A 26,091-nucleotide genomic window follows, 5' to 3' on the forward strand; every position below is an offset into this window, starting at 1 on the left:
AGGAAAAGCGGGGGGGAGAGGAAGGGAAAGGTGGAGGGGAAAGAGAGAAACAGAAGGGGAAGGGAGGAGGAAGAGAAGTCAAAAGGGAGGAAGGAAGAAAAGAAGGGTGTGGGGAAGAAGGAAAGTAGAAAAGGGGGAAAGAAAGGTGATGACAGTAAGAGGGAAAAAAAGAAGGGAAGAGTGAAAGAGTAGAAAGGGATCAGATATGAGGAGAAAAGGGAAGAAAAGAGAAAGAGAAGAAATGGGGGAGAGAAGGGGAAAGAGAAAGAAAGGGGAGATAAAGGGAGAGGGGGAAGAAGATAAGCAGGAAATGAGATCAATTAATGTGCATCTGAAGAGGCAAAGGCAAGGTAGCTGGGTGGGCAGTGGCAGAAAATGAGGCTCCGGGACAGGCAGAGGGGGAAGGCGGGCACCTAAGGAGGAGCCCGAGGTAGGCTGGCTCGGAATCAGCGGGTGACACGGAGCCGGGGGATGGAGTCGTGCTGAGCCGGTGAGGGGAGGAGGGGCACAGAGCGTGGGGGAGGGGACTGGCAGCAAGTCCTCAGCTAAGCCAGGGCCGTGTCCAAGTGATGCCCACCACTGGCGGATACGAGGGGAGCCAACACCAGGTGCCCCTCATCTTCCACCCCACTTGTAGTTGGGGGGATCAGGAACAAAGCTGCCCCACCTGCTGCTCTCACCCCAGCCCTGAGCCAAGCAGACCAGCATGGGGGCGTCCTTAGGAAGGGGCTGCCCACTCCTTCCTATCCAAAAGCCGGCCCCGGGAGGGAATGGGGTGGGGCGGGGGCTCCCGGGGAGGAGCCGACTCTTACTTTTTACCCTTCCTAGAAGCTGGGGGGGGCGGGAGGTGCTCAGCTCCACGGCTAGCAGGTCAGGAGGATCCATAGGGTTTCCCAGGTAGAGTCTGCAGAGAAAACCAGATGGGTGTGCTGGGGGAGGTAGAAACAGGAACACTGGGGAAGGGGCTGTGAGGCAGCAGACAACATGTAACGACTAAAAGACCTCGGGAACGATAGCATCTCCCCCCATCCCAGGAATACAGGGCTTGTTTTTGCTGCCAGGACACCTCTGGCAATCGAGTCAATCAGCCTATGGGCCCCTGCTCAGAATCATGTTTTTAAAAACATAAAATACATAGGATTACAAAAGAAAACAATTCTACTGAAATACAGTTAATCAAAAGACAAAAGACAAAAAAGTTCATGACTCCATCCAGGTTAAGAAACTTTGCATTAAAAGAAGAAGGAGATGGGTTCTGGGATTAGCTTTGTCCCCGACCATGGGATCTCTGACAAGCTACCTTTTTTCCCTGGGACTCAGTCTCATCTGTAAGAGGGAACCAGACCCCTTCAACACACCAGACCATGTCCAAGGTCTTCCTCACGCCTTCTTCCAGGACTAATGCTAAGAGATAGGAGTGGGAACAAGGGGGAGGGGGGAGAGCTTCCCTTCTCCCTGCCCCCACCTCAGTGTCTGGGCCTTAGTCACTAAGGCTGATTAAAGTCTTAAGGAATGGGGCTGGGTCCAGCCTGTCATGCCATACCACATGAGGAATAGGGCAGAGGGCACCAGCGCAGCAAGGGGCTGTCTCCCCCTTTTCAATCCGTGCTGCCTGGGGCCCACATTCTATGGAGAACAGGGTGTGCCTGTGTGTGGACCCCCAAGCTTATCAAGTCTTGAGGAGGACTAACCTCACAGAGATCAGCAGCCAAAGGGACCCAGGAACAACGCTGTGGGACTCTGAAGCCATGTAGTACATACTGAGTAGCATAATGCAGCATATGATGTAGTAATAAAGTAGTATAATGGAAAAATGGCTGGGTTTGCATTCAGAGGGCCCCAGTTCAGACCCCAGCTCTGTTACTACCTGTGAGCATCTCAGAAAATCACTTAATTTCTCTTACAGCTAATTCTCTACAGTTCTCCTTGGTAAAAGGAGGGGGATGAATGACCCATGAGGAGTCAGAGGAGCCCGAGACACCACCTTGGATGGTGCTGAACGTCGCCCAGGATGTGGTTAATCTTTCTCTAGCTTCCCTTATTCATGCTGCACGCCCCTGGGTGATTGCAATCTGCCTAAGGTCCTTACACGAACTCAGGACTCTGTGTCCCCAAGTCTGCCCCCAGAGCCTGACTCTTCAGGGCTTCTGTTGTCTGGTATCAAAAGGAAACGAAATGCCAAGGGAAAAAAAGTGGGGGAATCTCCAGAAAGAAAGGAACTGCAGCTTTTTGGGGTGGAGAGGGCAGAACCTCTCATCATTCCATGGGCTCCTTGTGACTGCTTGCCTTCAGCAAACTATGCAAGGCTGTATAGCCACCATTTAGATAGCCCAGACCCTTTCCTTCTCTGGACTTACTGGGGGGCCTGCTAATGCTCCTCTCCTTTTCTGAGCACTGGAAACTGGATGGGAAAGGGAAAAGAGAGAAATGAGTAATAAAGAGACAGAAGAGGGGACTCAGGACCAAAAACTGGGGGGGAGGACAAGAGAGAAGGAGGCAAAGTGATAGAGACATTCAGGAAAAAAATCCTAAAGGAGAGGTACGTGAGGAGGTTGGTTTTTAACCAATCTAATCAGAGTAAAGGAATCAGATAACAGAGCACATAACTAACTGCAAACTCAGGATCCCCCTCCCTCCCAGGCAGAAGGGCTGAGGAGGGGCAGGTCCCAGCCCCAGGCCAGTACTTACTCATCAATCTTGTCTGGGAACCCCCAGCAATGTCGGGGGTCACTGTCGCCATGGCCCGTGTGGATGAAGCTGTTCTGGAGCGGCTGGCTGATGTCATGGGCTGACAGCCCAGCCACGGAGGTCACCGCGTTTCGAGGGAAGGGCCCCACACACAGCGTCCTTGTATTCTGCCCACGCCACCAGTAGTTCTCCGCCCTGTCAAGCCCAAAAGGACATGGTGAGAACCAAGAGATAGCAGGGACAAATGGATGGTTCCGGCTAAGTCCCCTTAGCCCCACCCAGGACCTAGGTTCAGAGAGCACACACTGGGGCAGGGAAGTGCGGGCCCTGAACCAGTGCGGCTGACGACTCACCACCCTTGCTCCCTGCAGCCACAGGCCTGAGGGAAACCCCAAAATACCGCCCCAGGCGTGGCCCGCTGTGAGCCCCCACTCTTATTCCCTACCCCAAAACCGCTGGGGATTTTTTTAAACATGAGCTGGAGCACAAAGAAAGCCTCCCTATCCCTCCTGGGCACTAGTCCCACTCCCCCATGCCCATCAGCTCCAAGCACCGAGGAGCGCATTTCCTTCCTCCCCACACACTCCCGTGAGGATCAGGCTCAGACTCGCACACACAGAACCTCAGTGCAATGAGACCCACAGGCCGGCCTTGGCCGAAGAAGCTGAAGAAGCCTTAAGACAGAATGTAATCAAATCACCTTATCTTACAGAGGAGGAATCTGAGGCCTGGTACAGTTCAATGACGGGCCCAGGGGAGGCAGAGCCAGGATTCAAATGCAGCTCTTCTGCCCCAATCTAGGAAGCCCAATGGATAAGCCCTGGGCCTGGGGTTACAAAGACATCCAGCCTCAGATAATTTACTAACTGTATAACTCTCGGTAAATCACTTCACCTGTCTGCCTCAGTTTCCTCAGCTGCAAAATGGGGATAATGACAGCATCTACTTTCCAGAACTGTTGTAAGGATCAAATAGGACCATATATGTAAAGCATTTAGCACAGTATATGGTACCATGTTGTTGTTCAGGCCTTTCAGTCATGTCCGACTATATGATTCTATTTGGGATTTTCTTAACAAAGAGTTATTTTGCCATTTCCTTCTCCAGTTCATTTAACAGATGAGGAAACTGAGGCAAAGAGAGTGAAGTGACCAGCCCAGGATCACACAATTAGTATCTGAGGCTAGATTCAAACTCGGGTCTTTCTGACTCCATATTTAGAGCTTTTATCTACTGTGCCAGCTAGCTGCTCATTGGAACAAAGTAAGTACTTTAATAAAAGCCTGGTTTTTTTTTGTTTTTATTTTTCCTCCACTACATCACGAGACTAGCTTCCCATTCAACAAAGGAACCCCCTATACAAAGAGATATAATATCCGTGACAAGTAGTTATTCAGTATCTGCCTGAATACCTCCACTGACAGAGAGCTCGTTACTTTATATGAAATAGAATGTCATTCCACTCTTGGAGGACCAGTCTTATTTTTTAGAAAGGTCTTTCTATTGAATAAAAACTTAATATCCAACAATTATTATAGTTCTACTCTCTGGGGACCGAGCAAAACAAATCTAATCACCTGCTTTCCCCATGACAATCTTCAAATACATCAAGACAGCTATAATGCTCACATCCTTCATTCTGCTCTTTACCTGCTAAACATCCCCTGCTTCATCTAATCATCACATGACGTCATGTCCAGAACATCCTCTTCTTCTCCTATATCCTGAACACCCTACTCTGGCAAACTTAAAACGCAGTGAAAAGATTTGGTAACCATATTCCAGATTGGGGAGCCAGACCATAGCAAAACTTAGCAAACCTTTACCTCCTTTTGTCGAGACTACGCTATTAATACAACCTAATTTTGCAGGGGGTAAAACAAGGAGCAGCACCTCTCTTGATATTTCAACTTTAAAAAGGAACAAGGATTCTCCAAGATATAGAAATCCTCTACACTGAGGGTTTTTTGTTTGTTTTTGTTTGATGGTTTAGCCAAATAGCCTACAGTGGTCCCTTCTCAAAACTGTTTTTCAAACAAACACATAAAATATTATATTAAAATTTTTTGAAGTAAATATATAAAATATAATAACATATTACCAAGGAAAATCAATTAAACTGAAATACAGTTATCAATAGCAATTAGATGGTGTAACGGCCTAACATCAAGAGATCTCATTTTCATGAATTCAGATTCAGCCTCAGACACTTAGTAGCTGTGTGACTCTGGGCTAGTCACATAATCTGTTTCTCTGTTTGCTCATCTGTAAAATGAGCTGGAAAGGGAAATGGCAAACCACTCCAATATCTTTGCTAAGAAAATCCCAAATGGAATCACAGAAAGTCAGGCATGACTGAAATGACTAAAAAAGATAATTATCAAAAGTAACAACAAAACAAGTTCAAGGAGCCCCGGTTCAGAACCCCTGCTCTAGATCCCAAGTGGTATAGTGAATAGAATGCTCTGCTTGGAATCAGAAAAAAACTTGGGTTCAAATTCTACCCAATATATCCTAGCTCTGTGACCCTGAGCAAGAGATTTCATCTCTCGATGCGTCCAGCAATTTCCTAGGATTTCTCCACTAAGTTACAGATACTGAGTTGGAGGGAACAACAACCACCAGTTCACTCCCCCATTGCTACTGCTCCAGTGGTTATAAACCCTAAAAAGAAAAAGAAGCTGGGTGGCCATAAGAATCCACAACTTTCAGATGTGGCACTCATTCAATTCAATATATATTTAATGATTGTCTAATTTGTTTAGAGCACTTGAGAAGAACAATATGCAGTTCAGACAAGACAGGGTTCTTGTCTTCATAGAATGATGGATATGTGTATTGTGTGTGGGAGAGAGAAAAAGAGAGACAGAAACAGATAGACAAGAGAGAGTGGGGAGGAGGGAAAGGAAAGTTATGACCACTTACCACCACTTTTACATACATAAGAGCTACAAAATGGACAACTAAAAGAGATATCGAGAGGTCATATAATCTTCATTTTATAAATGAGGCAACTGAAACCCAAAGAGAAGTGACTTGCTTAAGGTCACACAATTAGAAAGAATAATTAAACTGAAGCTTTCCTGGATAGAACCCAGAGCAGTAGGTGAAGGGCAACTAAATATCTGTCTTAAAGACAAGGAAGGGAAGGAAGAGATTGGTGGTGGACTTATAAACCCCTGCTGCTTGCCAAGCATTCTGCTAAGCACTTTACAAATATTATCTTATTAAATCTTTATAATAACCCTTCAAGATAAGTGCTATTATGCCTATTTTAAAACTGAGGAAACTGAAGCAGACAGTCTAAGTGATTGCCCAGACCTGAAGTTGTATTTTAATTTAAATCTTCCTGACACCGGGCCAAGCACTCTTTCTACTGCACCATCTAAGCTACACTTATTACCTACAGATTTCTCCAAGCAGAACTTACCACTGAGATCAGATTCTAAAGAAAGGCCAAGGTGAGCATAAGTATGCAATTCGTGTATGTGTATATCTAAATTTGTGTGCATATATAAAAATGTATATGTGTATATATGGGCACACACACACACACACACACACACACACACACATTTTTCTTTTTAATTGAAGACGAAATCCAGGACTTGAAAGTTCTTACCGTGGCTCTACATGCTGGGGTCTAGTGGTGAACAATCAAAAAACTGCCAATATCTGAGTTAGAGTGGGAAAATCATTTAACTTTCCTGAGCTTTTTCCCCACATCTGTAAAAATGATGGGACTGGACAAGTCTAAGGTCCCTTTCAGTTCTGAATCTTTTATGTACAACCTCCCAACCCTTCACAGACATCTGTGAGATTAGGAAGTCCCAGAGCTGTAAGAAGCCCTAAATTATCTAGTTCCACACTTCCCCCCTCTCCAATTTTACAAATGAGAAAAACTGAGTCTTAAAGCAATTAAGTAATTTGGTTTGAGGATGTCAAGCCAGGTCTTCTGACTCTAAATACCTAGAAAATGGGTCCTGCCTCTATAGACACGGAAGGAGGATTTCCATCAATGACTTCCTCTCTAAAGAAAAAAACCTAGTCCAAAAACACAGTTTTAGCCCAGGAGCAAATGCTACTAGAGGGAACAGGATTAACATCTGCTATACATACTATTTATTAAAAAAAAACTTCTGAATACGTTTGTTCCACTTGACATTCAATGCCCTTATGAGATCAGTAGGATGCATTAGCTTTTCTATAATCCAGGAGAGCTGCAGCCCAGATATTCTTTTTCCATCCCACAAGAACAAGCTAGCCTCTTCCCCTCTCCATCCTGAGACCATAGTCATCACCACCCTGTGATTAACACTCAGTCTTCAGTGTAGGAGAGTAAGAAAGGACAGAGAAAGGTCAACATCCCCCCATCCTCCCCCAAAATAACTTCCTACAGGCAGGGGACAGGTGACCCCAGACAACTGCCAGACAAAAAGGCAGGAATCTTTCTGAGAAGTCCACAGACTTCTCTCTGTCTTTTCCAGGCTCACCTCCCCTCAATCATTTGTGTTCTGCCCACCCCTGGGACTGAGTCCACACTTACTACCCCCACTGGGTCCCCAGCCCCACCCCTGAGGCCCATTTCTCCTCTTGTCTCTATCTAGGCCCATGAGTCACCTGGAAGTTTGACCCTGCTTGTCTACACCACCTTAAGAGTTATTTATTAACACATGTGAGAAATGGAAGGAAGCCAAAGCAAAAACTTGTGGGGTTTTTTGAGGGGTGAGGGGGGAAAAGGGAGACTCCCTCTTCTAGTGGTCCCACACAGCACATCACAAAAAGGTCAACTCTTCCTTGCTCCATCCATGAGAGAGCTTTGCACCCCACAACATTTGCTCCCCTTCCCCACCCCTGCCACATTGTGGCGGTAAGACTCCTAGTACAGGCTAAAGTCCCAAAGACAGAGACACATGGAACAGGTCCAGGATCCTGCTTCCCAAGTCTCTGGTCCCTTACTCCTGAGGACCCTTCCAAAGAACAGAACTAATTTCAGCATAAACCTTGCTCATTGGCCCTGGGGGTAGAGAAAGTGAGGTTTTTTTCAGTGCAAATTGCTCCCCAAATGACAGAGCAAAAGGACTGAAAGTGCTTTATAAACCTCAAAGGGCAATATAAATTCAAGTCTATTTATTCAAGATGCTCACCCACCTATGTTCTCTGGAGTTTAGTGGGAACAGCTATTCCTGAAGAACAAAGAAGGGTTAAATCACACTCTTATAAGACCAATCAATAGGCATGTTCTTTTCCCTCTGTCTACCATCTCCACTGTCCTTCCGATCACACACCCTCTCCTCCTTCCATCCACACATTAAGTGGGCCAGCACAGCTCTGGGGAGGCCTGGCTCTGGGGTTCAGCCATCAATGTTTCCATGGCAACTAGGGCTGCCAGCCTGCAGTGTCACTGCAGAGAAGCTGACAGAGAGTCCCTGAATGAGTAAGAAAGTGGCTCTGCACTTCCCATCTAATTAGACTTTATCTCTCCCATGCCAGGTCCCTTCACTATTCTAGACTCTAGAGAGTTCTGGGTCAGCCTTCAAATAAGGGGAAACGAAGGCACAGGCTGAAAACTGCCTAAGGACCTTAAGTTACAGAACAAACTGTCACAGACTGCATATGCACCTTTACTTCTCCATTACTAACCTGAACTGAATCAGAGGTTAACTACACATGTTTTACATTCTCTCACCCTTTCCCTTTCCCTCTTTCTCTAACTCCCCTCTCTACCCTTTCCTTCCTCCCCCTCCCTCTTTTCTCTTTCTCAGGGCTATCACCCAATGGTCCATAAGAGACTACACAGCCCTCTAACACTTAGGAGACCCCACAGCCACTGCCTCCTCCATCCCTACAGAGTTTTAGCTTCTTATCCAAGCCCCTAACAAAAATAAATTGTAAAAATCCCATCTCCTCTTAAACAGCTGCTTATTAACAGCCCAAGCTCCTCATGAATTCAACTGGGAAGATAATCCCTTTTCTGTCCTCCCCAGCCCTCTTCTACCTCTCTATTCAAAATGCTCCTAAATTCCCAGCCCTTTAAAAACATTATTTTGAAAGAACATTTGAGCCCTGAGTTCTCCCAGTGTTGGGAATAAGAAAAACACTTCCAGGAGAAATCCAGATGGAAAGAATAAGATTCACTCCTACCACCCTCTCCCTGCTCCTTCCCCAAAGAAAATGTATAGCAGAGTAATAACAGACCCAGGAACAGACAGTACCAAGGACAGAGGAAGACCATTAACACACAGATGTGGAGGAGGCAAAGAAACACATCCATAACAGCCCAAGAGGGACAGGGAGAGCCAGACACCCGGAAAAACAAATACAAACACATGAAATGGTCTCACTGGCAGCTCTGGTCTCAGGCCCCTTCACCTCCCACTTTCGGACAAGCTCCAGGAGCTAAATGCAAAGGGCTTTGTGTCCGGGCCGGTGTCTGTGTTGGAGGCTCCCTGGAAAGCCTCAAGCCCACGCTGAAGGCAGCCAGGCAGCAGCAAAGGCAGCTGGAGCTGCAGGGGGAACCGGGGACGGAAGGGTGGGGCAGAATGATCCCACAACTGCCCTCCCAGGAGGGAGCGGCCTAGAAGCCCTCCCCTCTTCTCCCCCCACCCTTCCACCCCTGCTGTTCCGGCAATGACAGAGAGCCAGGCCCCAAAGACACACAAAGATTCTGAGTCACCCCCTGGGGAATGGTTGGCAGGGTGGGCCCCCTGTACCCAGACCTTCCTCTTACCCACAGAGGATGACCCTGACTCACATCTGGGAGGCACAGCCAGGAAAGAGGGACTGTAAGGAAAGAAGTATATTCAAAACAACTGGCTGCATTGTGAGGGATGAGTCCAGGAGATAAAATAAGAGAAAATATGTAAGATTCTGTCATTGAAAAAGAACTGGCTTAGGAGAGGAAGGTGCCAAAGTCTGAGGTCCCTCCCTTCTCTAACACTTGTCTCTGGCATGTGGACAGACACAAGAAAGGAGACTAGTCTGAGTTAATTGCCTTGAACCTCAGTTTTTTTATCTGTAAAATATGGAGGTTGGGACTAAATGGCCAATGAGGTCCCTTTCTAGATCTATTCAGCTATGGGTAGGTGAGACAGGTTCAGAAACTAAAAATGACTACAATTCCCCAGTAAAAGAAGGAGAGACCAATAATCAAAACTACCATTTTCTATTTAAGTGAATCTAGTAAGATTTAGAATCTCCTATACTGGAAGAGGATTGAGAGGAACCCAGGAAGAAAAGGTAAAGGAGAGTTCTGGTGTTATAGGGAGCAGAAAAGAAAATCATCCATCCACATATAGGAAGAGAATCCTATCAGGCTGATGATCAAGGCATCCAGAAAGTACTATATGTCAGTAATGGCATATAGATGGTAGCCCAAGGGGTTTCTTAGCACCTGTATCTTTTTTAGTATCTCCAAGCTTTATGGTCAAGTTCACAATTTCATATTTCTGAACAGATCTATCCCAATCACATTGCTGAATGTAAACCCAGGCAGAAAATAGATCATGACAATGGTGATGGTAGGAACAGGTCCTAGCTCTGGTCCTCCCTCCCTAGAACCTAATCTCCTGTACCACCCCTACCCTCCAGCCCTACCTCATTTTTTCCCAATCTATACACCCTCCCCCTTTTCTCTCTCCTCTCTTCTTGCCACATGTCCTTAGGGTCCTCAGGGACCAGGATGCCCAGCCCTCCCTGCTCTAAGAGGAGATTCATCCATCACCCTCATAGTAAGTATCACTTGGTGCTGAGAATCCTGCCGACATCCTGAGAATGCCCAGAAGCAGCCAGCCCACAGTGGGGCAGGTATCACTGGCCTCGTTCCTCTGGGAGAGGACCTCGGCAGCTGCAGCCTCTTCCTCCCACGGCCCGCTGAGGAAATCTCAACAATTCAGGAGATCCCAGACGCACGTGTTCCTGCATGAACTAGCAGGCGCCCAGACAATTCCTCCCAGCCTGCCCCAGGAGGCCCTGGCTGGGTCATACTTTTTACCCTCCCAAAGGCAACTAGATGGCGAAATGGAGTGAATCCCTGCTCTGGAACTAGGAAGTCTCATCTTCCTGAGTTCAAATCTGACCTTGAACAATTACTAGCTATTTGACCCTAGCTAACTCATTTAACCCTGTTTTCCTCAGTTTCCTCATCTGTAAAATGAGCTGGAGGAAGAAATGACAAACCTCTCCACTATCTTTGCCAAGAAAACCTCAAAGGGGGTCAAAGAGGAGTCAGGCTTGACGAAAAACAAAACAACAGAAACCCCAAGAAAACACATTTTGGGAGAAAATTCTCTTCCTCTGTAACACAACAGAATGGGAGATATAGCTATGGGGAGAGAATTAAAGCCACCTGCCTTAGAAAGCCTGGAGGGGGCAGGAAGCATAGGGAAGAGAATTTTATGGGGGGGTTTCCTGCCTCACCTCTCTCCTTAACCCTGAAGCTACCCCCTGCCCAAACCAGTTTCAGCTTCCAAGGTATCAGATAACAGCAGGTGGGGCCATCTGATCCTTCAGTACATGGAACATACACTGGCATTGCTGGGGCTGGAGGGAAAAGAAACCAGTGACTCAGGAGGTACCTGGAGGCAGAGGCACGTGGAGGGTGGAGCAGCAGCAGTCACTCAGGGTCAGGTCAAGGGAGGGAGCAGCCTAAAAGCCCCAGGGGTGGGGATAGGTAAGGCAGGGTTGCGTGTGGGCGGGAGGAAGGCAAAGACTACTTGGAAGAGTCCCTGGGGACTGATCTGTTCATTGGGAAAGCTTGGATGGGAGAATCCAGAGGTATCAGATGAACTTAGATGTGCTGCATGGTAAGAATTAAAAGAGAGACAGGGAAAGCAATGAAGCCTTCTAAGTCCTACTGGGGGGCACAGATTATTCAGGAAAGTAACCCTCAGAAAGATCTGAGGGGATCAGTGGGAATCAATAGGAAGGATCAGGGAGGGGCCAACAATAAGGGAGGTTACTGGTAAGAGATATTGCTGATTTCCATGCTGAAATTAAGGGGGACCTCACCTCCTTGGGTCTAAGTCTTAAAGGCGAATCACCAGCCTTACAGATGAGCAAACTGAGGCACACAGAGTTAAGTGGCTTGCCCAGAATCCCACAGCTAGTATCTGAGCCAGACTGATCTCAGGAAAGTCTCCCCCGACCCCAGGCTCTCCCCCCCTCCCCCCCCCTGCCATCTCACTGCGCCGCACTTGGGATGTCTGAGGAGGATAAAAAGCAGACTTCTCTTTTTGCCTCAGGGCACGCAGGTGTTGAGAGTCAGAGCTGGCACTGAAATCCAAGTCTTCTTACTCCAGATCCAACTTTCTCCTCTCCTACAAACCTCAGCACAGGAGCAGAGCTGGCTCTCTCAGCCTTCCACAACATGCCCCAGGGACCACCGCTGCCCATACCTTCCCTCGATGACCGTGATGACGTCGTTCATCTGTATGTGCAGTTTGTCCGGCTCCTCAAAGTCCTGCAGGGCCCTCATGTCTGTAGGCTGAGCCTGTGGGACACGGTCGGGGGGCAGTGCTCAAGGACAGGTCAAGCCCCCCCTCAGCTTCCTTCATACCGACTCCAGAGCAGCCTCCTTCCCCAGTCCTACCAGGCTTCCCAAAAGCACCCTCGGCTCCTACTGTCCCAGGCCCCAACTCCTGCCTCCCAGACCCCTTACCTCCAGCAGGAAGTCTCGCAAGGCTACGAAGGTGGGTCTGTCCTCAGGTTTGTGGGCCCAGCACTGCACCATGACGTTGTAGATATCTCGGGGACAGTCTTCGGGTCGAGGCAGCCTCTCTCCCTCTTTGTCAATTTTGTGCAAGATCTGGAGGAGGGGAAGGACAAGCTCTGGATATAAGTAAAGACCCCATCTTCCTCCTAAATCTTCCACCCCATCTCCCAATAAAAGGATGATTTGATCACTCCTCCCTCTAGTGAGGCGAAACTTGAATCATCTGGGACCAGAGAAAATCCAGGCAGGGGCTGTAAAGCATGGGACTTGGGAGAAATAGCCACATATCACCCATCTCCCCATGATCAGCTATCCTTACCAAGGTCACTCAGGTGTAGAGATTAGCAGATGGCAAGGGAAGAAAATGCATTGAAAGGCAGCTTAATTCCAGTGCTTTCTCTCTGTTAATGACTTCTCTTGATCCAGGTTATAAGTTTGCCTAGTATAATTTGTCTGTAAGCTCCTTGAGGGCAAGGACTGCCTTTTGTATCCCCAGCACTTAGCAAACTGCCTGACAAATAGTAGGTGCTTAATAAATGCTTATTGATTTTTAAAGCTATCCCCAGCCTCATCTGTTTTTCTCGGTATCCAGATATCCGTACCCAGAAGACCAGAAGAGGAATCCAGCTAATTGGCAAGATTGTCCCAGGTCCATTCCGTGAATTGGGAAGGGCAGAAGAGAACACAATCAGCTCGAGTCTCACCTGGCTTCCATTGAGGCCAATCCAGGGCTCCTGGCCATAGGTAAACATCTCCCATAGGGTCACTCCAAACATCCAGGTGTCACTGGCATGGGAGAAAGTCCGGGTCTTCAGGCTCTCGGGGGCACACCTGGTGGAAGGTAGAGCCAGGCAAGGAACAATTAGCAGCTTAATTATGTGCATTGCCTGCAGCATCTCATCTGCTCCTAAAACAGGCAAAGTGAGCTACAGGAGACGTAACAAAGTGGCCTGATGGTCTTTCTGAACCAAGACTCCAGAGACCAGAGAAATTAAGTCAAATAAGCTTGGTCCTCTTCTGTGGTCCTCTCTGGCTACCAGAGACCCAAGATGGGCAAATGATTTCTTGGGAAGATGGCTCCCCTCAATTAGGAAGAATAGGCAGGACTGGGATCAGATCAGAGCAATTCAGGGTAGACACACGCAAAGGGCATGTGAAGAGGAGAAATAATAATACTCCATGTAACTATCAATATATTAAATATAATATAAAAAATACTTTTATAGCTGGCATTTATATTTCTAAGTTTTGCAAAGTACTTTGTGTGCATTATCTCATTTGAGCTTAACAATCCCTTGTGGCAAGTGCTATCATTATCTGTATTTTACAGATGAGGGAGCTGAAACTGCCTGCCCACAGTCACACAGCTATATGTATCTGAGGCAAGATTCGAACTCAGGCCTTACTAATTCCAAATCCAGCCCTCTATCTCCAATGCCACCGGCCTGTCTGGAAAGACAGGCAGGACAGTCTCAAAGAGGCACCAGACTAAGAAGGACCAAGGGCTATGATGGGTGAGCAGCAAAGGGCCCAGCATGGGGGAAGCACAACTGAGAGCCGTAGGCCCCCGCTCCCTCCCTCACCAGGCAAAGGGAACCTTTCGATGCTCTTGCATGACATAGTGGTCGTCATTCTGGGGCAGAGCCCTCATCAGTCCAAAGTCCCCGATTTTGACCAGGTCTCGAGTGGCCAGCAGCAGGTTCCGGGCCGCCAGGTCTCGGTGGATGAAGCGTTTGGCCTCTAAATAGCCCATCCCTTCGGCCACTTGCACGGCGTAGCGGCTCAGAGTGCCCAGGAGGAAGTGACCCTGGTGTTTGCGCAGCCGGTCCAGCAGAGACCCCAGCGGGGCCAGCTCAGTAACCTGAAGCAGCAGAGCAGCAAGGGAGAGGGCAGTCAGGGAAAGAGTGCTGGCCATCAGCCCCAGAACCATCTCAGCCCTCCTCTCCCGCCGCCCCACGAGGGCTCCCTGATGGTCTCCTCTCCTCAAACTGTGCTGACAACTGGGCCTTGGTTTCCTCATCTACAAAATAGCCAGGATGAGCTAGATCAACCAGCAGCTGACTGACTGACTAGACTCCTGAAGTCCCTTTTAGCTCCAAGTCTCTGATTTTCCCCGGCTCATCCCTCAGTCTCAGACCTTCCCACCCAGGCCTCTCAGAGGTTTTCTTCACTAGAACATAGAGATTATTCATTACTTATTTCCTCAGAACCTACGATAACACCCGGCAGACAGTAGGTGCTTAATAAATATTTGTTCAGCAAGTTCAGGGAGATTTAGATTAGAAAGTCCAAGCTTGCAAAATTAAAGCCTCAGCCTTCCCATGGAGGCTTCCTCACAAAGGGGTGTGAGTTACACCAAGAAATTCAGAGGGAGCAGAGGTGACAACCCATGTGGGCTCCTTGGGTTACAAATAATCCCACACTCTTCTGGAAGATGATATCTGTGTCAGAATTTTCTACTTTGTCCTTCTCCCCATCCCCGAGGTATAAAATCTGTAGCATTATTATGGGGGAGGGAGGGGAGAGAGAGGAGGGAGCCTCATCACTCATGCAACGAGGGCGGGGAGGAAAGGAAGAGGATGCCATGCCAGGCTGACTGGAAGAAAGCTGACAGAAGACAGTGGCCCGTGTTCCTCCTCCCTCCTCCCTCTTGCCCCAGGCCCCACTCACCATTTTCATAGGTGGGGTAAGGACTACCCCATACAGTCGGATTAGGTTCCGATGGTCCAAGGAGTGCATGGCATTGACCTCCCGGATGAAATCATCCATGGCCTCGGGCTGGCTCAGGACGTCAGGCTTCAGGCATTTGACAGCCACGCTCACCTGTCCAGAAGAGAGAGATCACAAGGAGCTGGGAAGTGGATACCAGAGAAGGCAATGGCCATGAACATGCACGACTGGCCGTCAGTCTGACAGTCAGTTCTTGGAGAATCTTCAAGTTTAAATATTAATCAAGTCTAGTTAAATCTCAGCACGAATCTCAAAAGCTACCATTTTCTGACTTTTCCCTTGATCCATTATCTATCCCCAATCCAGTAGTGTCCAGCAAAGGCAAATACACGGTCTTCAGAGAAAGGGAGAGTTGCTACTGGATAAACCTGCTCTTTGCTACCACCCATTATCCCTTCCTGACCCAAGGTATAAACAAGGTATTTGTTTTAATTCAGAGGTTCTTAAGGTTTTGTTTTTTTTTTTTTTTTGTATAATTCTCTGCAATCTGGAAACCTATGGATTTCTCAGAAAAACATTATTAAATAAAATACATAGGATTACAAAGGAAGCAAATTATATTGGAATAGAGATATAATTTATTTTTTCTCTCCAAGTGTATGGACCTCAGAAGAACCCTCCTTTGCCCTCATTCTTCTCCTCCTCTCCTTTTTGATCTGCTCAGGAAATCCAGAAAGTAAGTTCGGCTCACCTTCTTCCCTGAGGGAGCGTCCCACTCTCCTCTGCGTACAACTCCAAAGGAGCCATCTCCCAGCTTCTCAAACAAGCTCAGGTCTTTTTCCCCAATAAGACAAGTGAGACTCTGCAGGGATCCCTCCCCCACTGAAGCCCCTGGGATAGGTGATGTCTTTCTGAAGGTATTCTGTGACTGGGGAGTGGAAAAATCTGCATCTAAGCGCTTACCACTGAACACCTGGAAGACAGGAAAAAAAGGAGTTAGAGAGAAGCAAGAGTAATGTGCTCCAGACTAAAGAAGTTTGGCTCTGGGTAGAGCTGGGAGGAACAGGACTCCTTAGGAAATTTAGGGTCCCAGTGGGGCATGGTCATGAAGGGGGAAGGGAGTTAATGGAATGGTCCAGGCAGTCCAAAGCAGTTTTCTGTCCTTCCCTGGCCACTTTACAAGCACTGCAACTACTTGTTTATGGCATCCCAGCATGGAATCAGAGCCAGGAAAGATACAGGGGCCTCCCTTGACCCTAACCCCTTCTCCAGCAGTGAGGGGCCCTCTCTACCTCCCCTTCTAATTTTAGCTCTGGCTTCTTCCTTCTGATAGCCACTTGGTGCTGCCTATCTACAGTCCCATCCCCAGGGAGTCACTCTGTCCCTTGTCCTGCCCAGGGGAGAAGATAATTTTAGTTTGGGAGGTTGGGAGTGTGAGTGTTTGGGGGGGGAGGGGGGAGGAGTAGCGGAATGCAGTGTTTGAAACACTCAGGACAGCCCACTAAGGCTGAGATAGTATCTTGAAGCTGAGACGCAGACTCAGAAGAGAGCACCAAAAAAATTTGATCTTAGAGAAGCAAAGGAGGGGCAAAAGTGTCTGCAGGAAATCAAGTGGGTAAAGGGAAAACCACACTCCCAAGAAAACGGAATCCTAGTTATCCTAGTCTTTGCTCATGTGCACCCAGCTGGTGCACTTCAGGCTGCAGATTGCCCCCCTTAGAAGCAGCCTACCCTATTATCCTAGCACCAGTTCCCATCCCACACCAGCCCAGTGAGACCTCCTTGAGATTGGCAAACAGGCCACCCCACTCCAAGAGCCAAGCACAGGCTCTGCCTTCTCTCGTTAGTCAGTATTTGGGCCTAGTCCTCACTACTTTCCTTCTCACACAACCTTCTCTTCTCTATTCTTCTCATTTCTCTCCTCAACACTCCCTCCTTCTCCCTTCAGTCTGGGCAGGGGGCCAGGGCAGCATCCACTAAAGGAGACCACGTGGTCTGGTGCAGCTGCCCCTTATCAGACTCTCAAGTGGGTCCTTTGCTGTAGGGCCATCCAGGAAATTGCTGCTGCCAAATCCAGGAAAAGCTCTCCTGATGCCACAGGACAGAGATACAGAGGGAAGGCCAGAGACTTTTCTAATAGCAGAACACAGGCCTACACAAATTTCCTTTCTCACTGTCTTTTAGGACAACAAGCAAAGGTCCAAAGAACGGATGAATTCTAAGTTCAGCTAAGATGGCAGCTGGGGGTCAGGGCAGGGGGAAAGCTGGGGAGGAGGCAGTTAAGGGAGATACATTTACTTAAGGCAGCAGAAGCTCCCCTAGGGACTAAGAAGAATGAAAGCACAAAAACCTAAGAAAGAAAAAAAAGGGAGAAAGATATTTTTAAGAAAAATATTACATTGAAAACTTCCTAGGTTTCTGGAATTGAAGGGGGGAATGAGGTACATAAGAAATCTTCTACCCAGAGGTCATATGGTTCCCAGTACTTGACTGACTCTTGCCATTGGGATGAAGAAAGACTGAGGACTCTGCTCTTCCCCCTACACATCCAAACCCCTCCACTGCCACAGTTCATCGCACTCACCTTGCTCATCCAAGACTTTCGCTTACACATTGCTTTTCTCCGTTTCACAGCCTCCCACAGCCGCCGCTGACCTGCAAGGAATTATTACCAGTGTCAAAGAGTCCTGCATACTACAAGAGATGCGGCAGGAGGTAAGGAGGAAAATGACTCTCTCTAACCCTCCTCTCCATCATGCCTAGCAGCAAAGTCTTCAGGCATAGCATCCCAGAAAACGGGATATGCATAACCAAAAAATAGTAAAGGGAAGGAATGGGCAAGGACTAGACAGAGATTCCCATAGCAAGGGCTGCTGTGAAGTCCCCACTGCCCTTCCCTTGGAAACTGTCTTGTATTATAAAAATAACAAAGAGAGCACTGGAAGAAAAATCATCAATAATTTTATAAAAGAGGAAAATAGGCAACAACATATAACAGAAAGGACCAAAAAATGAAACTGAACACTTTGAAATTATAATGACTAAGTGTAGCTCCAGAGAAAAGTTGAAAATGCACCTCTCCTTCTGATCTGCAGAGGTGGGAGACCATAAGTATGGAATAATGAATATACTATCAAATAAAACCAACCTGTTGATATTGGGGTTTTTTAAACTGCATTTTAAAACTCCTTTTAAAAACCTTTGTTACAATACATGGCTCAATGGGTAGAGAAGTGAGGGGGAAATATTCAAATCCTAAAATTATGTAAAATCAGAATCTAACAATTAAAATAATGATGTGTGTGCATGTGTGTCTCCAAGAATAGGAGAAAGGTAGGTTAAGTGACTTGGTCAAAGTCATTTAGCTAGTAAAATAGAATTCGAACCCAAGGTCCCTTATTAACCACTAGTACTGATTCATGACCCCATATTGTCTCATTTACATCATAATGTCAAATAAATCTGTTTAATCAAGTTTTAGATTTCTTCACTTCACTTTTAAGTCAAAGAAGCAAATCATTTTTTTTAAAATGACCCAAACAGCTAAATTAGAAGTCTATTTTTTTTTATGTCCCATGTGGGGAATATCGTGAGGAAACTACACCTTCAGCCCAATCATCTACAGCAAGGGCTCAGCACCCTCTGCACACATACCAAGCAAAGCACATGGACTGATTTCTTTGGCACACAGGCTGAATGCCACCAACATGTCCTCTCCCCAGAATCAGGGAGAGTTGCTGTCAGATTGAAGGATTTATCAACTGGCTATGCTTTCATTTCCTGCCTGAGAGTCAGCCCCAATACAAGGCCTTACTTCTAACCTCCCCTAATCCTAGACATACCTAGATACCCACACCCCCTTAACCATACACCCCACACTCACACCACATCCACCCCTGACTCTGAAGTCCTCCAAGAGTTTGAATTAAAGAAAGGCATGGTTATATCATATTTAAAGATAGAAAATAGGCTAATGAACTTTAAAAAGGTTTGAAGCAAACACAAACCATATATTTTTTTAATTGAGAAGACCACCCCATCCTGGACAACACTTATGCTTGATACAGAGATTTTAATTTTGCAAAGCAAGCACATTCATCACAAACCAACCAATTAACAAATACCAACTAGGCACATACTAAATACAAAGGGACCAAGCTTGGGGCAATAACTCTAGAAGATTCTCATGTGAAACTGGGCTTAGATTTAGTCTCTTTCATTTAATTCAATCCAATCAACACTGACTGAGCACCTACTATGTGGCAAAGCATATACAAGGTCAGGACTTGAGTCAGGAAATTCATCTTCAAATCTGACCTAAGATTATTCCCTAGCTATGTGACCCTGGTAAAGTCATTTAACCCTGTTTGCCTCAGCTTCCTCCTCTGTAAAACAAGCTGGAAAACGATATGACAAATCACTCCAGTGTCTTTGTCAAGAAAACTCCAAATTGGGTCACAAAAAGTTGGGCACAACTGAAACCGCCTCAACAATGTGCCAGGCACAGTGCTAAGCATTAGGGATACAATCTGACTAACCCAAGACGACAGAGCTAAAACAAAGGGATAGAAAGGGTTGCAGAGCAACACATTTCAACTTGAAATAAGGAAAAAGCATCCTAACAAGGAAAGCTGACCCAGAGTAGAACGTGCTTCTCTGGGAGAAAATGGATTCCTTTCCCTAAGAAATGCAGGCTAGATAATCCCTTGATGGGACATGATTTAAGCACTAAAACTTCCTCCTCTCTTGGGTGACGAGATTGTTCCTGCAGCCAAAACTACCACATGATCTGACTCTAGCCATCTTATATGAGATACCCTATTAACTCAAGGTTACTATAAATCAGTTACACTTATATAGATGCATAAGTATATGCTGGTTGCCATGACCTCCAAAGACTTCCAAATTTTGTGCTTCTTTTATCTGTAAAGACCGTACCTCAAGTCACTAGGCTATCTCTCCTAGCCAAGTCAATAAGCATTTATGAAAAGCCTGTCATGAGCCAGTAACAGGGATACAAAGAGAGGCAAAAAACAGCCCCAAAGGGCTCATGAGGTAATGGTAGACACACCAAGAAAACAACTATGGACAAACAAGACACGCATAAAGTTGGCAATAATCAACAGAGGACATTTTTATAGTGATGGAGAAAGGAGTCCTGTACAAGGTGGAATTTTAGCTAGGACTTGAAGGAAACTTGAAATCCAGGAGATAGAGAGAGGTGGGAGAGCATTCATACATGGGGGAAAGCCAGTGGAAATGTCTGGAGTAAGGAGATGAGTGTCCTATGCTAGGAACAGCAAGGAGATCATTGTCACTGGACCGTGGAGTACATAAGGGAATAAAATGTAAGAAAATAGGAAAGGAAGGAAGTGGCCAAATTACGAAGGGCTTTAAAAGTCAAACCGAAGATTTTACATTTGATCTCTGAGGTAGGAGGGAGTCATCGGAGTTTATCAAATGGGAGACTTGGGGACAAGGTATGACCTGAACCTTTGGAAGATTACTATGACAGCTGAACAGAGCATGGACCGGAATATGGAGATACTTGAGGCAGAAGGCTACTGCAATATTCCAGATGGGAGGGGACAGGACCTGTACCAGGGTGGTGACAAGGCTAAATTAGGAAAGGGGCATTCTAATCTCTTATTAGAACGTAAGCACCTTAAAGGCAGGCAATTTTGCTTTTGTCTTCATAGTACTCTCCAAACCTACCGAAGAAGGTGCTTGATTGCCTAGCTAGGAACTTAGTTTCTCCTGGGTGGCACTGACAGAGTTCCCAATCACAGACAGTTTTCCTGAGATCCCCCCACAACAAACAGAAGGGAACCAGGCTGAAAAATTATCAGTTCTGAGGGCAAAGAGTACTTGGGAAATATGACCAGAGAATGGAAAACAAACCACTGTCAAGAAAAACAGTCAGAGGCTGCTAGGTGGTACAGTGGATAGAGCACCAGCCGGAAGTCAGGAGGACCTGAGTTCAAATTTGGTCTCAGACATGTAACACTTCCTGGCTGTGTGACCTTGGGCAAGTCACTTATCTTCAGGTGCCTCAATGGAGGGGAAAAAAAAGAAAAGAAAAAGAGATTCCCTACCAGGTCGGCCCATGCCAATCTTCTCCAGGTCTTCATTCTTGACATACTCAAAATGGGACAGGCGGGTGATGTTGAGGTCATCTCGGAGGCGAAGGAAGTACTGCTGAAGCTGTACTTCAGCCAATAGCTCAAGCAACCAACCAGTGCCCTCCTCTGTCTGCATACTGCTTCCTTCCAGTCTCTGTGGCGAAGAAGAACAGGGATCAGGATCAGTGAATCAGGACTCGAGAAGAAAAGGGAGCAGGGAAGAATGGAAGGATTCTCTCCCCACCCGACTCACTCTGGCTCTTTGAATGGCCCGGGCAGACCTCATGGACAGTACATGTCACCCCTCATCTTCACATCCCCAGACACTACAGCTTTCCAGAGGAACAGGTAAATAAGGGGCCTACTTCTTCCCTACTACAGAAGTGACTTTACCCATCTTTCTAGGGCCCCTCAAGGGTCCCTGACTCACCAGAACCTAATTCCAGCACCCTTAGTGGGAGTTATCCCTACTCCCTAACCAACTACCATGTCTCCAAATTCCTCAAGCATCTTTCCCTTTTTACCGAACTTGGGAAGACCCAAGCCTGTGGGAGCAGGAACAGTGACTGGCTGTTTTCTCACTTCTTGAGTATTCAAAGGATCTTCCCAGCGTCCCAGAGGAGAAATGCAACAAGTCCCTGGTTTTCAGTGGGAGGAGAGTTAGCTCTCTGTTACATAGGAGTTGTACTCCCCCAAGTCTCTTTTCTACCCTATCCCGAGAATGACGTTTCTCACACCAGAGGGAGGAATGTGAGAATAAAGTTTGGGAAAGCCAAGCCAAATTCCAAAGGCCAATATTATACACAATGAGGGGAGTTTGATTCTCTACTACAGTTATCTAAGATTATCACCCATGCATGATTAGGGTTACCAAGATAAAAATCAGTCAGTGACATCATATATCAGCAGCGAACACCTGACCTCTATCTGAGATAAAATACTAGACCCCTGGGTCAAAATCTGGCTGTCTACCAAAAACAACACTGACATTAGTATAACATTTTAAGGTTTACAAAGCACTTTGCATGCATCAGCTCACTGGACAATCATATCCAGTTTATAATTTAAATCCATTTTATAGTTGCAGAACGTGTTATTTCTGTGGTCTTATGAATGAACCTGAACCCATGTCCACTAGCCTTGGACCCCAAAGTTCTTAACTTTCCTACTAATACTGTTCCCTCTCCCCCAAATGTCAAATATTTCCAAAATGATACTAATGGAGCAACAGCAAAGAGACTTGGATTGTCATCCCAATTGTGCCACTAATTTGATGTGCACCACTGATGGAAAAGTCAGTTTAACATTTCTATGCTTTTTTGATTCAGCCATATCATGACTGGACATGGCATCCAAAGGAGACCCAAAGAGAGAATGGTCCCACATATGCCCAAATCTTCACAGCACCCATTTTTGTGATAGCAAAAAAACCTCAAAAACTTGAAAACAAATCAGACGTTCATTGACTGAAGAAGAGCTGAACAAACTATGATATATGAATAAAATGGAAAATTATTGGATAATAAGCAAGAAATACAAGGAACTCTTAGATCCATGGAAGGATCTGCATGACCCTACCCAAAACAAAGATAGCAGAAATAAGAGACAATACTAATTATATAAAATATTAGATTAGAAAAAATGTGTAAATTACATGTTATATATGCTATATTGTAATATTAAATGATTATATATATTAAATTATATTGCTAAGCCATATTAAATAAACTAATTATACAATACTAAAAAGAAAACCACTAAAAGGCAGCTGAATTCAGATTCACTGCCACAGCCCACCTTGGATTCAGAGAAGAGATAAAACATACTTTTAGTAGAGAAAGGCAACCCTAGTGGGGTAGAATGTTGCTTTGCTTAATTGTTTTTCTTTATTCCAGGGAGGGGAGAGGTCACTATGTTGGGAAATGGTTGATATAAAAGAACAAATGGTACCAATAAAATGTAAGAAGAATCACTTCATTTCCAAGTATAATCTGCAGTTTCCTCCTCTAAGATGTGGGCACTGACTGGACAATCACTAACTTTCAACTCTGGAATTCTTTGATTCCATGCTGGCCAACATTCCCATCATCACTGTCTGTCATAGCAAATCTATTAGGGAATAGCTGGACTCCCCTGGTCCAGCTCTGTCTCTAGTATGCCATGTTCCCAGCTGCTAACAGACACAGCACCCCTCCTCTGTCCCAGCTGGAACAGCAAAGCCCTCCCGGGCTCGCCACCTCCCCTTTCCCACAGTCCCTGACAATGTAGCTCTCTTTGGGGATAGAGGCAAGAAGCGGGGAGGACAGCAGCTGCTGAGAAAGGCTACAAAGCCTTGGTCAGAAGCCAAAGGAGGTACTCCTTTCAATCAGTCAATCAACAAGCATTTATTAATCAGTTACTATGTAAAAGACATTATACTAAGCTCTGGGATACAAAGAAAGGCAGAGAACACCAATCCCACCCACCAAAGAGCTCACATTCTAACAGGGAGATAATACGCAGGCAACAATATATTTTTAAGATGATACAGAGTTGACAGAAGGTGGCTCATATAGGCAGAAGGTAATCTCAAAAAAACCTAGCAAAAAGGGGGAACCTGGGAGAGCCTCTTGCAGAAGGCTGCAGGAAGTCTTACAGGAAGACAGATCAAGGCTGGTGGGATGAAGCTAGGAGAGTAGCACAAGAGAGCTCGGAATGACTTCTCAACCTCCCTGAGGAACTTGTATACAGAGATGGAGGAGAAGGGGAATGGAACTCTAGGATACAAAAGGGTCTGTGTTGAGAGAGAACATCTCCACTCCCTAAAAGCTAACACTTTCATGAGATCTCAGTTATATGCAAATACATCTATGGGTACACATCTTAATGCAAAACATGTTTTTACATACACACACACACACACACACCCCTATTACCTCTTTCTAATAACACCCTCCAATCCAACTCCCTATAACCATTGAGGAAAACCAGTATTAGAGAGGTTGGAAAAAAGGGTCTTAGGGGCAAGAAACCCCTCAGATCAGAGTCCCCATTCCCCCACAATCTTGACACTAGAACCTAAAATTCCCAAGTCCTTTCTACTTGCCACTGCTCAAAGGCTATATATGTATATATACTATTGGGGACTGTGCTTACATTTCCCCTGTTGTCCCCCTACTCACGGTATAAAGACGTAGTCGAAGTCGCGTCAGGAAAGGGAAGGAAAACTCCAGACCAGGGAACCGTCGAAGCATCTCTGAGGCTGGCTTTAACCCCCTCACCCTCAAAAACCCAAGAGTTATATGAGGTCACTGGGACTACAGGACCCTGAGCTGATGAGAGCTACAAGATGTGGGAGCTTCCTGGCCCCTAAACCCAAGGCTCTCCACCAAAGACAAAGTAACTAGGGGTTGTCCTTCAAGAGCCCCCAACATTCCCACTTTCCAAAAGCTACTTCACAGAAGGGAGGGTCTGTTGTTCTCCTTCCCCGTCCCTGCTTCTGAACACTTTCGGAGCTGTCTGGGGAACAGGGCTGGTCAGCTGGCTGTCCTGCTCAGGCTGTCTCTGGGTCTGTCTCTCCCACTCCTCCGTAGCTCCCCTCCCAGGCTGAGTAGCTCTGGCATTGGCTGAGAAAAGACCTCTCTGAACTGTAGCCAAGAGGGCAGTGAGAATGGGGGTGAGGGGGTGGGGGAGGAGAGTGTGTGCTTCCTCTGGACCTCCCAGTCACCCATGCTCCCCCTCCCTCTCTCACTGTACACAAGGCCCCCTGTCTCCTGCCTCCCATCCCAGCCCCCACTCTTCCAGACAACCCCTTAGATGAGGGTGGGGACAAAGTGGGGGGAGGGAAGGAGAGAAAGGAAGGGTAACGTCAGGTCCCAAAGAAACTGAATCTTTCAGTTCCGTGGTTGAGTAGCCCTGAAGCAGAGAACTTCATTGCCCCTTTCTCAGACTCCAAGGTTCAGGTAATACCCTCTCCCCTTAAGGTAAGCTCCTCAGAGACCCTTCTATTCCCCTAAACTTAGCTGTATGGATCCTGGCTCAGGCTCCATGTGTCCCCGTTGCCCTGGTGCCCGACGGAAATAGGGGGTTGGCGGCCAGCCAGGAGGCAGAGCTGGGACAGCCCAGTCAAGAGATGAGGTGGGGGTGGGGGGACAAGGGGACTTCTCCTTCCCCACCTCAAAAGGGAAACCCTGTCTTTAGCACTCAACAACTAGACTCCCTCACCAACAAACATCCTCCTCCCCCTACCACAAATTCCCTTCCTGAAGACTTCTGCCATTTCCCTGTTCCCCACCCCCACAGTGTCAGGGGCAAACACCTGCAGGCTTCTGGTTCTTCCCAATTCTGCCGGCCCCCTTCCCCACTCCAGCTTTGAGAAGGGACTAAGAGATGCTTCCACCCCCAACTCGGCCCTCGCTAGACACACCTGACAGCTGCAGGAAGAGTTCTCCCACCCTCCGCCACCTCCCCTCTCCCTCGGCCAGACCCAGGGAGCCCCACTTGAATGGAACACACAGCTCCCTTGTCCCAGCCCAGCTGGCTAACAGCTGTAAGGGGCACCAGCTGGCTGGGGAAGGCCGGGTACCAGAGCCGCTGGGAGGGGGGAGGTTTGCTGAGCTGGATCCTTAGATCGTGGGCTCTCCTCTGAGGGAGCCCCTCAAAGGGTGGACAACCGTTCCCTGTGGCTCTCTCCCTCAGCTCCAACATCCCCGTTCCCCTTAGGGAAGTTCCCTTCACCCCGTCCCCACCACTCACGGCTTCTTTCCGTTCCCATCTAACCTCAAAGCACAAAATTACTCTGGGTCAAGCATCTGGAGGTGGGGGGGCGAAGGGGAAGAGTCACACTTAATCCCTCCACAACAAAGGGCTCGCCACCTTCTAAAATGGGCTCCAAAACTACCGGTTTGTACCCGACCCAAG

General features: G+C 47.0%; 1 protein-coding gene across 8 annotated transcripts in view; it reads right to left on the reverse strand.

The window, feature by feature from the left end:
- The window catches only part of TNK2 (tyrosine kinase non receptor 2), a 41,583-nt gene that overhangs the window by 3,900 nt on the left and 11,592 nt on the right, over window positions 1-26,091 (reverse strand). For 5 of the 8 annotated variants that reach the window (XM_051985515.1, XM_051985518.1, XM_051985516.1 and 2 more), the window contains exons 2-11: window positions 21,166-21,346; window positions 17,655-17,725; window positions 15,822-16,043; window positions 15,071-15,223; window positions 13,984-14,261; window positions 13,105-13,231; window positions 12,347-12,493; window positions 12,084-12,178; window positions 2,689-2,883; window positions 813-904 (exon numbers count right to left, since the gene is read on the reverse strand). In XM_051985515.1, coding sequence (XP_051841475.1) covers window positions 813-904; window positions 2,689-2,883; window positions 12,084-12,178; window positions 12,347-12,493; window positions 13,105-13,231; window positions 13,984-14,261; window positions 15,071-15,223; window positions 15,822-16,043; window positions 17,655-17,725; window positions 21,166-21,328 — 1,543 coding nt within the window. In that variant the 5' untranslated portion in view covers window positions 21,329-21,346. Of the gene's footprint in view, window positions 1-812; window positions 905-2,688; window positions 2,884-12,083; window positions 12,179-12,346; window positions 12,494-13,104; window positions 13,232-13,983; window positions 14,262-15,070; window positions 15,224-15,821; window positions 16,044-17,654; window positions 17,726-21,165; window positions 21,347-24,353; window positions 24,812-26,091 lie in introns of those variants that run through there. The other 3 variants (XM_051985520.1, XM_051985517.1, XM_051985513.1) reach the window with 2 other exon arrangements.

Source organism: Antechinus flavipes, chromosome 3, assembly GCF_016432865.1.
Source record: "Antechinus flavipes isolate AdamAnt ecotype Samford, QLD, Australia chromosome 3, AdamAnt_v2, whole genome shotgun sequence".
NCBI lineage: Eukaryota > Metazoa > Chordata > Mammalia > Dasyuromorphia > Dasyuridae > Antechinus > Antechinus flavipes.